The sequence below is a fragment of the Coregonus clupeaformis genome, chromosome 14, assembly GCF_020615455.1.
Source record: "Coregonus clupeaformis isolate EN_2021a chromosome 14, ASM2061545v1, whole genome shotgun sequence".
Lineage (NCBI taxonomy): Eukaryota > Metazoa > Chordata > Actinopteri > Salmoniformes > Salmonidae > Coregonus > Coregonus clupeaformis.
Window position 1 is genome coordinate 34,242,386 of NC_059205.1, and position 16,271 is coordinate 34,258,656.

General features: G+C 43.8%; 1 protein-coding gene across 1 annotated transcript in view; it reads right to left on the bottom strand.

Moving 5' to 3' along the window:
- The window catches only part of LOC121580986 (laminin subunit alpha-3-like), a 121,780-nt gene extending 106,738 nt beyond the window's left edge, over positions 1-15,042 (bottom strand). The window contains exons 1-2 of the mRNA XM_041896248.2: positions 14,552-15,042; positions 12,002-12,154 (exon numbers count right to left, since the gene is read on the bottom strand). Coding sequence (XP_041752182.2) covers positions 12,002-12,154; positions 14,552-14,815 — 417 coding nt within the window. The 5' untranslated portion in view covers positions 14,816-15,042. The remainder of the gene's footprint in view (positions 1-12,001; positions 12,155-14,551) is intronic.
- Positions 15,043-16,271: the final 1,229 nt, after the last annotated feature.

Consider the following 16,271-nt stretch of genomic DNA (forward strand, 5'->3'; position numbering starts at 1 on the left):
AGGTTGATTCCTATTTCAGTGTGTTTGAACGTATAGCGGTAGCATTGAAATGGCCCGAAGAGGTATGGTGCCTATTACTTCAGTGTAAACTAACAGGTAAAGCCCAAGAGGTTCTGGCAGCGCTACCTCTTGAAGACAGTTTGAATTATGAAGTGGTCAAAGCTACTGTTCTTCGTGCCTATGCGCTTGTTCCTGAGGCATATCGACAGAGATTTAGGTCTCATAAAAAGTATCCTACTCAGACTTATGTGGAGTTTGCTAGAGACAAAGGAAATCTGTTTGACAAATGGCACAGTGCTAGTAAGGTAACTGATTTTAACTCTCTACGGGAGTTAATCTTGTTAGAAGAGTTTAAAAATTGTTTACCGGAACACATTGTAGTTTATCTGAACGAACAGAAAGTATCCTCACTGTCGGAAGCGTCTGTATTGGCAGACGAGTTTGTGTTGACGCATAAGAGCGTGTTTTCGGCTCGTACGGAGAGCAGGGCTGCGGAGTTGCTAACTTTTAATCCTAGTCGACCAGCAGTACATCCAGCACGCCCAAAAGATGTGCGTCACTGTTTCTATTGTCATAAGGTGGGACATATGGTTAATGATTGCTTTCTGCTGAAACGCAAACCGGGGATGCCTCAGCACGCCAGGCCGCCAACGGGTGTTGGGCTGATTCGTACGGTTGTAAGGCTGGAATCAAGACAGAGGCCTCATAGTGAATGTGGTTTGAAAGTCCCTGTCCCAGATCACAGTTATGAACCGTTCATTTTGAGGGGGTTTGTTTCTATATCAGATGACGAAGCGTCTCAGCGTCCAGTTAGAATCCTCAGAGATACTGGTGCGGTGCAGTCGTTCATACTATCTGATGTGTTGCCCTTGTCTAATAATACATATTGTGGTTCCAGTGTGTTAGTACAAGGAATTGAAATGGGTTTCGTCCCAGTGCCATTGCACTTTGTGAACGTACACTGAGTTAGTCAGTGGATTGTTCAGAGTTGGCGTACGTCCTATGTTGCCAGTAAAAGGTGTGACATTTATAATGGGCAACGATATTGCCGGAGGAAAGGTAATACCCATATTGGAGGTATTGGAAAAGTGACCAGGCTCTCTCCGAGGAGCTGGCACAGGGTTATCCAGATGTGTTCCCCGCTTATGCTGTCACACGTGCTCAAGCACGACAAGTGGGTGAAGTGATAGATTTGTCGAACACGATTCTATTCAGAGAGTGTGACCCAGAGGATAGTTCGGGTGCTACCTCTGGTAAGCTGGTGCAGTCTGACCAACAGCCCAGAGAAAGGAAGAAGGATGTGGAACTTGTTGCTGAGGCCATACAGTTACCAGTTACTCGTGAGCAGCTGATCGCTAACCAACAGGTTGACATTAGCCTGGCTAAATGTTTTTCTAGTGTTGTCTCAGAGGACGAGCTAAAGAAGAAAAACATGGCATATTTCATTGATGGTAATCTCCTCATGCGTAAATGGACATCCCATGTTGACGCTGGCGAAGATTGGAATGCTGTTTACCAAATAGTGATTCCTACAGCCTTTAGACAAAATGTTTTATCCCTCGCTCATGATCACCAGTGGTCCGGACATCTGGGAGTCACCAAGACTTATGATCGTGTTTTGCGACATTTCTTTTGGCCTGGCTTAAAACAAGATGTGGCTCAGTTCTGTCGGACTTGCCACACCTGTCAAGTAGTTGGGAAACCGAACCAGGTTATTTCCCCGCGCCTCTTTGTCCCATACCGGCCATAGGTGAACCCTTCGAACATGTGATGGTTGATTGTGTTGGACCATTACCAAAAACAAAATCTGGTAACCAGTTTATGTTAACAATTATGTGTGTGGCCACCAGGTACCCAGAGGCCATTCCTCTACGAAGGATTACTGCTCCGGTGGTGAGTAAAGCGTTGATCAAATTCTTCTCAACTTTTGGGTTACCTAAGGTGATACAAACTGATCAGGGTACGAATTTCCGTTCTAAACTTTTCAAACAAGTGTTAAAGTCCTTGTCAGTTACACACCGTGTGTCAAGCGCGTATCACCCAGAGTCTCAGGGTGCGCTGAACGTTGGCATCAGACCCTGAAGTCTATGCTCCGTAAATATTGCTTGGAATCTGAGAAAGAGTGGGATGAGGGAGTTCCTCTAGTGTTGTTTGCTGTCCGTGAGACAGTACAGGAATCCCTAGGGTTCAGCCCAGCTGAACTGGTGTTTGGACACACCATGAGAGGACCTATGAAAGTCCTTAAGGATCAGTTTTTGTCACAAGAGTTGTGTGTGAAAGAAAATGTGTTGGACTACGTTAGTCGCTTTCGTGAGCGCCTACATGCTGCCTGTGCTCTAGCAAAGGAAGCGCTGTCTTCCTCACAGAAACGGATGAAACGACACTATGACACACAGGCTGTTTCTCGTTCACTGCAGCCAGGTGACCGAGTTCTTGTGTTGTTGCCTGTGCCAGGAGCGTCATTGTCAGCACGTTTCTCGGGTCCTTATGTCATTGAAAAGAAACTAACTGAAACTGACTATGTGATACAGACTCCTGATAGAAAACGCCAATCTCGTGTGTGCCACGTTAACATGTTGAAGACATACCACACCAGACCCGTCACTCAGGTAGACAGTCCAGAGAAACTGGCCGAGTCGGCTGTCTCTGTTGCTGCTACGGCTGTAGTGGGAGGTCATGTTAATGATGTGGACGGAGATGGTTTAGAGTTGCGCAATACTCAGCAGCAGTGTGCTAGATTGCCCAATTCGGAGATGCTGCTGTCTCTCCCATCAAGCCTGATTCATTTAACGGACAGACAGTCAGATGATATTGTGAGACTATTACACAGCTTTCCGTGTCTTTTTAATGATGTTCCTACATGTACAAATGTGTTAGAACATGACATTAATGTTGGAAACGCTGCACCTATCAAGCAACATCCTTATCGTGTCAACGTCTCTAAGAGAAAGATAATGAGGGGTGAGGTCGGTTATTTGCTGGAGAATAACCTGGCTATGCCAAGTTCAAGTCCTTGGAGTTCTCCGTGCATTCTGGTTCCTAAACCTGATGGGACATCCAGATTATGTACGGACTATCGGAAAGTCAATGCTGTCACAGTGCCCGACTCGTTCCCGTTACCCAGACTGGATGACTGTATTGATACTGTTGGTGCTGCTACTTATGTAACCAAACTAGATCTTCTAAAAGGTTACTGGCAGGTGCCGTTAACCCCACGTGCCTCCGACATCTCTGCCTTTGTGACCCCAGATCACTTCCTACAATATGCTGTCATGGCATTTGGGATGCGGAACGCACCAGCCACTTTCCAACGCCTGGTTAACACAGTATTGGCTGGAGTTCCTAATTGTAGTGCTTACCTTGATGATCTGGTAATTTATTCAACTGAGTGGTCTGATCATGTTAACACTCTAAGGGTAGTGTGTGAACGTCTAGCAACCGCTTCTCTAACCCTGAACTTAGCAAAGTGCGAGTTTGGGAAGGCCACTGTTACTTATCTTGGTAAACAGGTCGGCCATGGTCAGGTGCGCCCTGTAGATGCCAAGGTCTCAGCTATAAACGCATTTCCCGCACCTACCACCAGAAGAGAGCTACGCCGTTTTTTAGGGATGGTTGGCTACTACCGTAGTTTCTGTAAAAATTTCTCTGCGGTAGTTGCTCCATTAACGGATTTGCTCAGTCCGGCGAGAAAATGTGTATGGTCTGAAGATTGTTGTACTGCTTTCAACACTGCTAAAGCACTCTTGTGTAGTACTCCTGTTCTTGCTGCGCCAGATTTTGAACGGCCGTTTAAACTGGAGGTAGATGCAAGTGCCAGAGGTGCTGGTGCTGTTCTACTGCAGCAAGACCAGAGTGGAGTGGACCATCCTGTCTGTTATTTTTCACGGAAATTTAACAAATGTCAGACAAACTATTCCACCATTGAACAAGAAGCTCTAGCTTTGTTGTTAGCTCTGCAGTACTTTGAAGTTTATGTTGGTTCCAGTGCATTACCAGTGATAGTGTATACTGACCATAACCCCTTAGTTTTTCTCCACCGGATGTACAACCAGAACCAACGCCTTATGCGTTGGGCACTTGTCGTGCAAAATTATAATTTGGAGATCCGCCACAAGAAGGGGTTGGATAATGTGTTGGCAGATGCTTTGTCTCGTGTGTAATGATCTAGGTTTTTTTTTGTTATCCCGGCAGGATGATTTGTGAATTTGGGTGTTGTGATAGTATCGTGTGTCGCAAACCATTGTGGTTTGCTCTTTTAAGGGTGGGAGTGTTACGGATACAGGTATCCTGTGTTTTTGTGTGTTTCTCTCCTTCTGCCCTAATCACAGGTGTCCTGTATGTTCCTGATTGGTGGTCGTTGAGGTGTCTGCTGATTGGACCAATCAGTGAACATTCCTGTGCATTGCACCACCTGTTACTCGTTTGTTCAATCACACATCCCATTGTATAAAAACCAGTCTTGTGTTTGTTGTGAGAGAGAGAATATTTCCGTATGTGAGTATGGACACGGTGGTGTCCTGGTTTTGATTACTCACTAAGTTGCTGTTTACTATGATTGGTACTTCTGTTAGACTACTGTTTTGTATGTGAGTAATGGATACTGTGATGTCCTTTGTTTAATGTACTCACTAAGTTGCTGGTTACTCTGATTGGTAACTGTTGTGTGTTTCTGGGAAAAGGGGAGTTTGAGCTAGTTGCCCTTGGGCGTACATTACCCGTAGGAAGAAATCTGTCTAGAAACACTAGTTAGACCTGAGCGGACCACCCACTGTACTTTTGTATGACTAGCAGTAGCCTAGCGGTTCTTCAGGCAGGCTAGATCAGTTTAGGGGGTTTTACACTATTGTTTCATTTCTTGGGTCCTGCTCAGCCCTTTTTCCCAAACCCTTACCGTGTGTTCTGAAATAAACCATGTGTGTTTGACGGTAGTTCATGGTAGTTGTGTCCTATTTGTTCTCATTGTTCCATGCCACACTCCTAATTTGCATAATTTATGTTACGGGTCTCATGTCCATCCACCCTAGACGTTTAGAGCCACGGGGTTCGTAACAATCATTTATCAAGGTCTAAAACAGCCGTTTTGATCTCAATATCAAACAATTTCTGGGTAACAATGAATTACCTTACTATTGAGTTCAAATTTAGTAATAAACGGAATATTTAAAAACCTGATTAGAGTTGTGTTTGTAACCAGCATCACTATAAAACTATAACAACCGAGCATAACATTTTACATTCACGTCATTTAGCTGACACTCGTATCCAGAGGACTTACAGTAGTGAGTGCATACATGTTTGTACTGGTCCCCCGTGGGACCACTGAGCCACATGGAACTACAGCAAGACTAGAGCGAACTAGAACAAACAGGATGCATCATTGATCATACTATATGTCAAAAATACACCTAGGACAAATCTACGTCGACACGTGCGTCAATACGCCAGTAGACCTTTATCGACTGCTTAGCATTTCTATGAAGCACTATGTATATCGCCTCCCCGGGCCTTGAAAAGGTGAGCCTACGTTAAACCCGTTCTGCTTTTCCACAATGGAGCGCCAGGTTTAGGAGGCATTGGCAGGCGCTCCTGTCCAACAATGACCCGTGATCTAGACATGAAGCCAGGCTGCTAACCAGGCTGTGTGGGCTGTCTGCCTGCCCTGCGAGGGAGTGGGGAGCAGGGCTGTAAATATGAGCGCCAGACACCCGGCTGCAGCTGGCCTGGCACACACCACCCAGCCCACCGCCGAGCAGAGCCGACTGGCTAAACACAGCTTCTTACCTCCATCATCACCACAGCAACAGCTAGGGAGCCAAACGTGTCCCAAGAGTTAGAGTATGTCAGCTATACAGTCAACACTGACAAATGTACAGGAATGATATTGTTAGCCTATATATTCTTGAACAATGAAATCATCATTATTGCCACCACCAAATAAATACAACCATATTAAATTGTTGGTTAAGAACCAAATAATTATTACACTGTATTTGAAATAACATGGTGAAATAATATTGATTCCATGTGTTTCCATTATAAATATGTGATTCCATTCCAAATATGATATAGCACTTGTGTCTAAAAAGTATATTCTGTGGTTTGATAAGCACCTGGTCCTTTCCAGGGCCTACTTAAGAAGTTATGCAGTTGATCCACGTATGCTGAATCAATGCCAGGGAGGTCAGGGAAATAGACTTCCCTGGATGCCAGTAAGAGAACTAAACCATGCTCTACTCAGTCCTGCACACTCACCTTAGCAACAAAATAAAAACATAAGATAATGCTGTTGTTGCAATAGCATACCAATACACATACATCCTCTGGGCAATACATTTTATTACTGTAGATGTATCATATTGACTGTTAGCATTAGCTGTTTGCAACTGCATGACATTAGGAGGCATTTGCAGCTTGAACAGACAAACACAGACCCAGACACACAGAGAATCATATTTGACTGGATCATTTTCAACTGTCATGAAAGGTGGGTAGGTATTCAGGGTGAGGTGGGGATAGAGAATTCAGTGTGTGTGTGTGTGTGTGTGTGTGACGACGGGGGGCAGACAGTGGGGTCTTTTCCACACAGTATGCCCAATTCACCGCACCTCCTCAATCCATGTACCCACTGAAAAGAAAAGGCCAGGTCACTTGAAAAAGCCTTGAAAAGAACCAACCGTTTGTGAACATCTGAGAGCAGAGCACAGAAAGGATGTCACACAATACAGCCTACAATCGATTCCGGGACAAAAGTGGGCAGCAGCTCAGCTCAAAACATTCAGACAAAACTGAAGTGGGAGGCAGCAGGGCCTGGAGAAAGAGAGAGCGGATTAAGTTCCACAGGAATCCTTCTGCTTACAAAAAAAGAGTTTCTTGAAAGCCCCATCTTAACTGTCTGCGAGCAAAAATAACATGACTGACATATAGATGATATAACTCATAATAAATTAACCACTACAAGCAGGCTTCAGAAATGCTGTCATCCTAAACTAGCACAGCTCCAGATATAGTGCCTTCTCATCTTATCATCAAGCCACTCAGCCATCCAGCAACAACACACACTCATTATCAAACCCCACAGAGTAGGGAACAAGTACCTGACAACCAGCACTACAACTCACCTATCAGAACAAACGCACACCTATCAGACTTCACAGAACACAACACTCTCCATTCAGATGCCTAAGCTCACCACGGGGAGGTAGATTCTTCTTACAAGTTTAAAGGCATTGGATTGAAGTAAACCCCTATACCTCAGTGGTGTAAGATGAGAGAGTTTCCTTCCACCATATGTTTTGCACCAGTCTTGGCGCTATTCTTTTTAAATCCAAGTCACATTGAGATTTACTTTATAATTTAAACATCACCTAACCTACTGTATGATCTGACCCATTACCTTATGTATTACTGCCCCCGAGTTGCAAGAAGTGACATCCCAAAAAACAAATGTCTCGTAGCCTCCCAGGCATGCTTTCTTTCCCTAACACTAAAACTGAAACTAAATAATGTACAAAGAAAATATAAATATTTTTAAACAAGTATAACTACACTGAACAAAATTATAAACTCAACATGCAACAATTTCAAAGATTTTACTGAGTTACAGTTCATAAGGAAATCAGTCAATTGAAATATGTGGTCCTCTGTAGCTCAGCTGGTAGAGCATGGCGCTTGTAACGCCAAGGTAGTGGGTTCGATCCCCGGGACCACCCATACACAAAAATGTGTATGCACGCATGACTGTAAGTCGCTTTGGATAAAAGCGTCTGCTAAATGGCATATTATTATTATATTATTACATTATTTAGGCCCTAATCTATGGATTTCACATGACTGGGAAAACATATGCATCTGTTGGTCACAGATACCGTTAAAAAAAAGGTAGGGGTGTGGATCAGAAAACCAGTCAGTATCTGGTGTGACCACCATTTGCCTCATGCAGCGTGACACATCTCCTTCGCATAGAGTTGATCAAGCTGTTGATTGAGGCCTGTGGAATGTTGTCCCACTCCTCTTCAATGGCTGTGCGAAGTTGGTGGATATTGGTGGGAACTGGAACACGCTGTCGTATGTCGATCCAGAGCATCCCAAACATGCTCAATGGGTGACATGTCTGTTGAGTATGCAGGCCATGGAAGAACATAATTTTCAGCTTCCAGGAATTGTGTACAGATCCTTGCGACATTGGCGCCGGGCATTATCATGCTCAAACATGAGGTGATGGCGGCGGATGGATGGCATGACAATGGGCCTCAGGATCTTGTCACCGTATCTCTGTCCATTCAAACTGCCATCAATAAAATGCAATTGTGTTCCTTGTCCGTAGCTTATGCCTGCCCATACCATGACCCCCCTGCCACCATGGGGCACTCTGTGCACAATGTTGACATCAGCAAACCGCTCGCCCACAGAACCGCTCACCCACAGGCTGTCTGCCATCTGCCCGGTACAGTTGAAACTGGGATTCATCTGTGAAGAGCACACTTCTCCAGCATGCCAGTGGCCATCGAAGGTGAGCATTTGCCCATTAACATTAAATTCTCTGGCAACAGCTCTGGTGGACATTCCTGCAGTCAGCATGCCAAATGCACGCTCCCTCAAAATTTGAGACATCTGTGGCATTGTGTTGTGTGACAAAACTGCACATTTTAGAGTGGCCTTTTGTTGTCCCCAGCACAAGGTGCACCTGTGTAATGATCATGCCGTTTAATCAGCTTCTTGATATGCCACACCTGTCAGGTGGATGGATTATCTTGGCAAAGGAGAAATGCTCACTAAAACAGGGATGTAAACAAATTAGTGCATAAAACTTGAGAGAAATAAGCTTTTTGTGCAATTGGGAAATGTCTGGGATCTTTTATTTCAGCTCATTAAACATGGAACCAACACTTTACATGTTGCATTTATATTTTTGTTCAGTGTAAATAAAAACTAGAAAATCAGGTCAGAAAACTAACTGAAACTAAACAGAATTTCAAATAAAATCGGAAAACGAATAGAAATAAAAACGAATATAAAAACACAAAAGTATTTTAACATTGGCGCACACCAATCAGAGGCCTTTCAGTAACATGGTATGACAGACAGCAGTAAGCCCAGGCATGTCAGTCTCACATGGTCCGGGGCACATGTGGTCAGGGCTCCTAAAATACATTCCCCCAGAAAAACTGACTGCATGGGCGGCTGTGTGGCCGATCCATCCGTGGTGCCAATGTTCACTAGGACAAAGAGTCGCCACAACACCCTGTAAATAGTTTTAACTGGTCTCTCTGCACAGGTAGACAGGCTGTTTTGAAACTAATATGCTTGGGGATGAGGAGAGGATGTCATTGGGTTTGTTTGGGAGGGCATATGTGGTTTTGAATAGTTCGAATTTCTATGGTAATTAATCAAATGTGTGCCTGTTTAGTAAAAAAAAATTACACATCTCAACACATATGTAGGCTATTGGGTAACATCAAGAAACTCACAGCAGAAGCCTCTAATCAATGTGTTGACTTTCTTTCTGGGTGATCTGCTCCAATGCCCTGGAGACAAACTGCCTGAGGCAACACCCACCACTAGGTCAAGTTACTGTAGAGTACACAAATCAAGAAGCCCCCCTACACCCTGGGGGAGTTCAAGGTCAACTCCTGACTTATGGCCAGCTTTGTCACGGGCCACAGGTCTAAAGCCCACAAGATAACACAGGCAGGCGGCTGGGCGGCTACTTAAGCAACATAATCCAGCAGTGGTGTGGTTGGGTTGATTTGCACAAGGAGCTCCACCCAAGGGAGTTGTAACTCCTTCACATGGACTGACTGACTAATATTTATAACAAGTAAATACAAATCCATATTCTGTCTAATACAAAGTTCCAGGCTAATTCAGACTATTTCCTTTTCTAAACACGTCAAACGCATGATCATCTTAATCCACAAAGGAAATCCATTAATTTTTCTGTGCTATTATTATATCATTCAACGTTCCACAAAAGCGGAAATCAGCCCTTGACGGATTGGTGCTGCTTCAAACGTGCCACTGCTTTACAGAACCGTCGGAAATGGCCACTTCAAAAACCACCCGGCTTCCCTTTGAACCGGTCCGGTTTAACATGAACAATGACAGTGCCATTATCTAATATATATCCACTGGGAGAGCTGGAGATATGACTGGCAGAGAGGGGGGTGGGAGGCACCTGTGTAAGTCTTAGAAGAGACCACAAAAACCATTCAACTGGATCCAGCCCTTACAAATTGCAGTGACCGCATCATTTGTTCCGTGCATTAACAAAATCTACAAAGGCTTTGGACTGTTTCTATTGGGCAAGATAAATCCGAGAAATTCTATCTAAGCATGAAAGAAACCTGAGTAGGAGTAGGCATAGATTGTGTTAAGGGAGAAAGGGTGTGACCAAGCATGTGGCAAGTTAGTCTGACATAAACTTGACCTTCATATTCACTTATTTTGACAAATGCTTTGTTATGACTGTAAAATCATCAAAGGGTTATAGGAACCAACAGTATTTGACAGACATCTGTGCAGAAAGCACATGGAAGTGTGGTTGACTGAATTATTTCAGAGGCATCGACAACACCTTTCCTTATCTACACACCCCTCTGATGTGAAGACATGGCCTACACAAGATTGCATACAGAGGGTTAATAATCACAAAATAACATTGTACTACTTTACCAAATGTAATCATTCTATGGGATACAGTATTTCACTTTTATCATGGACTGATAGACTGCTTTAAGTAATTTTTTCAGTTTCGAGCTGTTTCTCAATAAGCATTTGAGCTGTTTCTCTAGAAGGTAGGATCATCGTGTGCAGAGCATAATATCTATGCAATTTAACCAATTAGCTATTAGCAGCCAATCTAGTCTGATTTATTTGCCTCGCATTGAATTGATAAGCCTCAGGTCAATGCTGCCAAATCAGTCTGCTCCAATTTGTGAAATAATAACATTGGAAGGCAACACTCCAATAAACCTGCACGCTTTCTAATGAAAGCACACACAGCCTCATAAATACATTCTTGGCATTGACAAAAGATTTAGGGGGGAGCTGAAAACAAATGGATGACATAAGGGGGGAGGTAGCTTGGTCTGGAGCCTCACTGGATCACAGTTGCTGTTTGATAGGCTGTGCGGGACAAAGGGAGAGGGGGAGGCGTGTGGTTGGTAGTTTCAGAGAATTCTTCAGCCCCATACTTTATAGCACGCCTTAATGCAGTAATGCCACTTTCCCTGCTCCCAAATAAACAGAGCATTACCACGTCTTCAATTCAGACGTCCCTCAAGCCGTCACGAGCCGAGCAGGCGCTATATTTATCCTCTCTCGCAGCCCCTCTGCTCCGTTTAGCTTAGTTAAGCCCAGCTAAAAACAGAGATGGGAGAATCTGCCACCGTCACCCATTCTCTTTCCACAGTCCTCCTAGGGAACATGGATGCGGTGTGGTACTCACTTTTAGGAAGATTTACTTTCTAGGGATCTCCATTTGGTGCCGACCCCTGAACCGCAGACAAAACCTGTTTCTCAATCACAACAGGTTCAGCTCTGAACCCTCTCCACCCACCCGACCTGCACGCCCCCCAGATCAGACCTTTAACATCCCTCTGATCCCTAAACCCTGGACAGAATTTCACCCTATTTCCCCCTCACTGTGGATAATTGAGCATATGGTGCAATTTCATGGGCCGTGAGCCAAACTCCTGCAGCTGACCCCACTGCAGCCACGGGTCATAATAGATGCATATCCCCCAGCCACAGGGGCATGATCTGAGGCTGATTCCTGGCATGCAGCCAGCTGTGGGACATCACTCACATGACTAGTGCTGCCTGTCTGTCTCAGACAAGGAAAACTTAGAGCCTTGGCTCTATTCACCCTTTGACATCCCACTGTTATATTTCATACTCTCACCAGAGAAACCTTGTCAATTAAACAACAGCCACCGTGAAGGTACAGCACTTGGCTGAGTAGGAGGAATCAATGAAAGCCCTCCAGGTTTGGGTCACTCACCTGTCCCAGGTCCAAAGTGACGTTCACCTCGTTGTACATGGGTCCCCGGGAGAGAGGCGGGCTCTGCCACCAGCGCTCAGTGCCATCGATGGCATTGCTCACCGGGTGGGCCTTGTTTGGCTCGTTGGAGTTGCATCTGTCACAATACTGTCCCTGCAAGGTAAGGGCCAATGAAATGGTGTTACTCTGAGCCCAAAACACATATAAATAGAGTCCCACCAACACAAAGTCACACATTCAGTGCATAGTAAACTTGTATTCAAGCAAATGAATAAACCACAGTCACAGTATCCATCAGTTAAAAAATGCGAACCATGCAAACATAGACAAATACATTTGCAGACAGTGCAAGTAATCACATGCAATTGTAGCAACAATGGTAATACCGATATCTGGAAATACTGTAACAGTAAACCAATATCCCGCTATGCAATAATGGTATCAAGCAATATATAGGCCTACTGGGGCCCTTCTTTGTATATGTTTTAAAGCCCCTTAGTGTTCCAGAGGTATTGAAACTCCTGAAGGGGCAAGTCTACTGTTGAGAGGGCATTCCCATTGGAGAGCTCAGGAGTTAAACACAATGGTGTAAACTATTTCTGGCAGGTGTACAACTTGGTCAGAGCAGGCAGAATTGCCTATGTTCCCCAGGGGGCTATAGTGACTCATTCTGGAGCCTGGGTGCAAGAGCAAGGAAGCAAGGAGCATTCAACTGTAATACCAGTTTAACTGCAAATTTGGTATTTCACATGGGAATATATAGATGTACACTACCGGTCAAAAGTTTTAGAACACCTATTCATTCAAGAGTTTTTCTTATTTTTTACTATTTTCTACATTGTACATCAAAACTATTCTTCAAATAGCCACCCTTTGCCTTGATGACAGCTTTGCACACTCTTGGCATTCTCTCAACCAGCTTCATGAGGTAGTCACCTGGAATGCATTTCTATTAACAGGTGTGCCTTCTTAAAAGTTAATTTGTGGAATTTATTTCCTTCTTAATGCGTTTGAGCCAATCAGTTGTGTTGTGACAAGGTAGGGGGGGGGTATACAGAAGATAGCCCTATTTGGTAAAAGACCAAGTCCATAATATTGCAAGAACAGCTCAAATAAGCAAAGAGAAACAACAGTCCATCATTACTTTAAGACATGAAGGTCAGTCAATACGGAACATTTCAAGAACTTTGAACGTTTCTTCAAGTGCAGTCACAAAAACCATCAAGCGCTATGATGAAACTGGCTCTCATGAGGACCGCCACACGAATGGAAGACCCAGAGTTACCTCTGCTGCAGAGGAAAAGTTCATTAGAGTTACCAGCCTCAGAAATTGCACAGAGTTCAAGTAACAGACACATCTCAACATCAACTGTTCAGAGGAGACTGTGTGAATCAGGCCTTCATGGTCGAATTGCTGCAAAGAAACCACTACTAAAGGACACCAATAAGAAGAAGAGACTTTCTTGGGCCATGTGTCCTTTGGTCTGGAGTCCAAATTGGAGATTTTTGGTGTCTTTGTGACACGCGGTGTGGGTGAACGGAGGATCTCTGCATGTGTATTTCACACCGTAAAGCATGGAGGAGGAGGTGTTATTGTGTGGGGGTGCTTTGCTGGTGACACTGTCTGTGATTTATCTAGAATTCAAGGCACACTTAACCAGCATGGCTACCACAGCATTCTGCAGCGATACGCCATCCCATCTGGTTTGGGCTTAGTGGGACTATCATTTGTTTTTCAACAGGACAATGACCCAACACACCTCCAGGCTGTTTAAGGGCTATTTTACCAAGAAGGAGAGTGATGGAGTGCTGCATCAGATGACATGGCCTCCACAATTCCCCGACCTTAACCACATTGAGATGGTTTGGGATGAGTCAGACCGCAGAGTGAAGGAAAAGCAGCCAACAAGTGCTCAGCATATGTGGGAACTCCTTCAAGACTGTTAGAAAAGCATGCTCCAGGTGAAGCTGTTGAGAGAATTCCAAGAGTGTGCAAAGCTTTCATCAAGGCAAAGGGTAGCTATTTGAAGAATCACAAATATAAAATATAGTTTGATTTGTTTAACACTTTTTTGGTTACTGTATGATTCCATATGTGTTATTTCATAGTGTTGATGTCTTCACTACTATTCTACAATGTAGAAAATAGTAAAAATAAAGAAAAACCCTTGAAGGAGTAGGTGTTCTAAAACTTTTGACCAGTAGTGTATGTATGGGAGGAAAAATCATAAGAAAATCACTAGCTTGCAAGGAAACAACTTCATTACTTTGATTGAATAATACAAATACGATGTTATTATGTACTATGGGTTGTGTTTCTGTTGGTATCTGTCCACTTCATGTCTTCAGAACAATGTTATTAAGACGTGCACATTAATAGGCTACATTTGTATTTTACGCATGCACTCATGCCAGCCAACCTCTTGCGTAGTTACAACTTACATTTTAACTGTAAACATTATTATTAAAGGCAAAAAGGTGGTGATCAATATAAACGTTTCAAAAATGAAACCACAAATCATGAAACCGTAAATGTCGTTCACTCATTACCTGTATCGTTTGACTAGGAAGTCCAAAGGTAGGTCCTCCGACAAGTTTACAGTACAAATCAGATCTCGGTCTCCCTGCTTCATCTTCACCGCAAGTTGCGGTGGCAGATATCCGTGACCCCTCCGCGAGGTTGAAGTACGGGGGACTCAAACTAAACCCGGTTATTTCATTAAAAGACACCTGCCCGTAAACGTCCCCCCAAAATAAGAGCGTAAAAGTAAATAATAAAGCAACGGGATGAGCTCTCTTCACCCCGCTCGCCATGTTCCACCTCAATAATCTCTGTAGATGCTGAAGTCAAATTGCAACTCGCAGTTCAAGTTATCTAGATCCCCATGAAATAATACCGCAATCTCAACGCATAAAACAAGCCAGTCCTTTTGAGCCTGGCAATGGAACCACTCGTGCGTGCGGTGCGGTTCAAGTATGCTGATGTTAAAGTTTCACTTGTGTCTCTGCTGCTGCTGTTACCTCTGTGCTTCCCCTCGACATGTTCCCTCGTGAAATAAGCACTTGCTCCCGTTTTTCCATAATCAAGCTCTGCCACCCGGGTCCGTATCAAGTGTCAATACAGTCATTGGGTGTCACCAGTGAGTTATAGTTTAGGCCCTACTTGCCTTGGGGCCAAAGTCTCTCTATAAATCTCCATATTGAATCACGTTCAAGCCAAAGCAAAAATAATCAGTAATGCAAGTAATCCAAGAAAATATTTCACTAGACATTTTTGGAGACAAAGTTTTGACACCAACTCAGAGATTGTTTTTAGGGCAAATTCTTTTAAAATACAGCATACAGCAGTCATTAACAGATCATTGTGTTTCCTGAATCATGGCCATCCTTCAACTGACCACTGATTTGTTTCACAGTAAAATGTGAGATAGTATAGTCTAATTATAGTGGCCTAATGCAAAACAGTTATATGAAATTTGCAGGGATCCACTGAGTCTTCATTTGTTTTACTTCAATAAAATAGGCTGCATGAGCAATTGTTGACAGAGAGAAAAACTGGAATGCAACTGGCAATGTTAAAAAAACATCCATCAATCCCATCCAAAAACAGACTCCCCATCCTCAACACACACCATGATGCCATACTGAGCCACACCCAACCAGAGCACACCCAACCCAGATTCATTCAGAGACACACTCCCTTCTCCTGCATACCTTTGCTATTTCCAGTGCCATGTTTAGTGATTATGTGCAGGGTGTAAACATAGTGGATTATCAACTGATAAGTAGTTATAGCCTCTACAGAATTAGTCAAATTACAAATTGGGCTTATCTATTCAATTGGGCAACAGAAATAATGTGCTGTTTAGATAATATGTGCTATCTGCTCCCACCTTTGTGGACTATTCTTTGCATGTACAATATTCACTCACTGCTATTATCTTGACATCTGCATTACCAATAATACAGGACAGGCAGTGGTCTACCTAATAAACCCACCTGTGAGGCATAGAGTTCACATTATTATCACAAACCACTGGTCCTAGAGCGACACCTTGTGGAAATCTACATCAATGCATGAGGGAGTTTCACAAGAGAGGAATTTACAGCACTCCCCAAGCACAAAACTCACAGCTCTGCTGCAGTGTCACATCCCTGACATCTAGGGGAGTTTTAAACTTCTGCTTTGCATGAAGGACAGACACGGGAGAACGCTAATAAGGTTAGGCCATTATCCTACTGTGAATGGTGCCTCATGTTTTCCTGGACT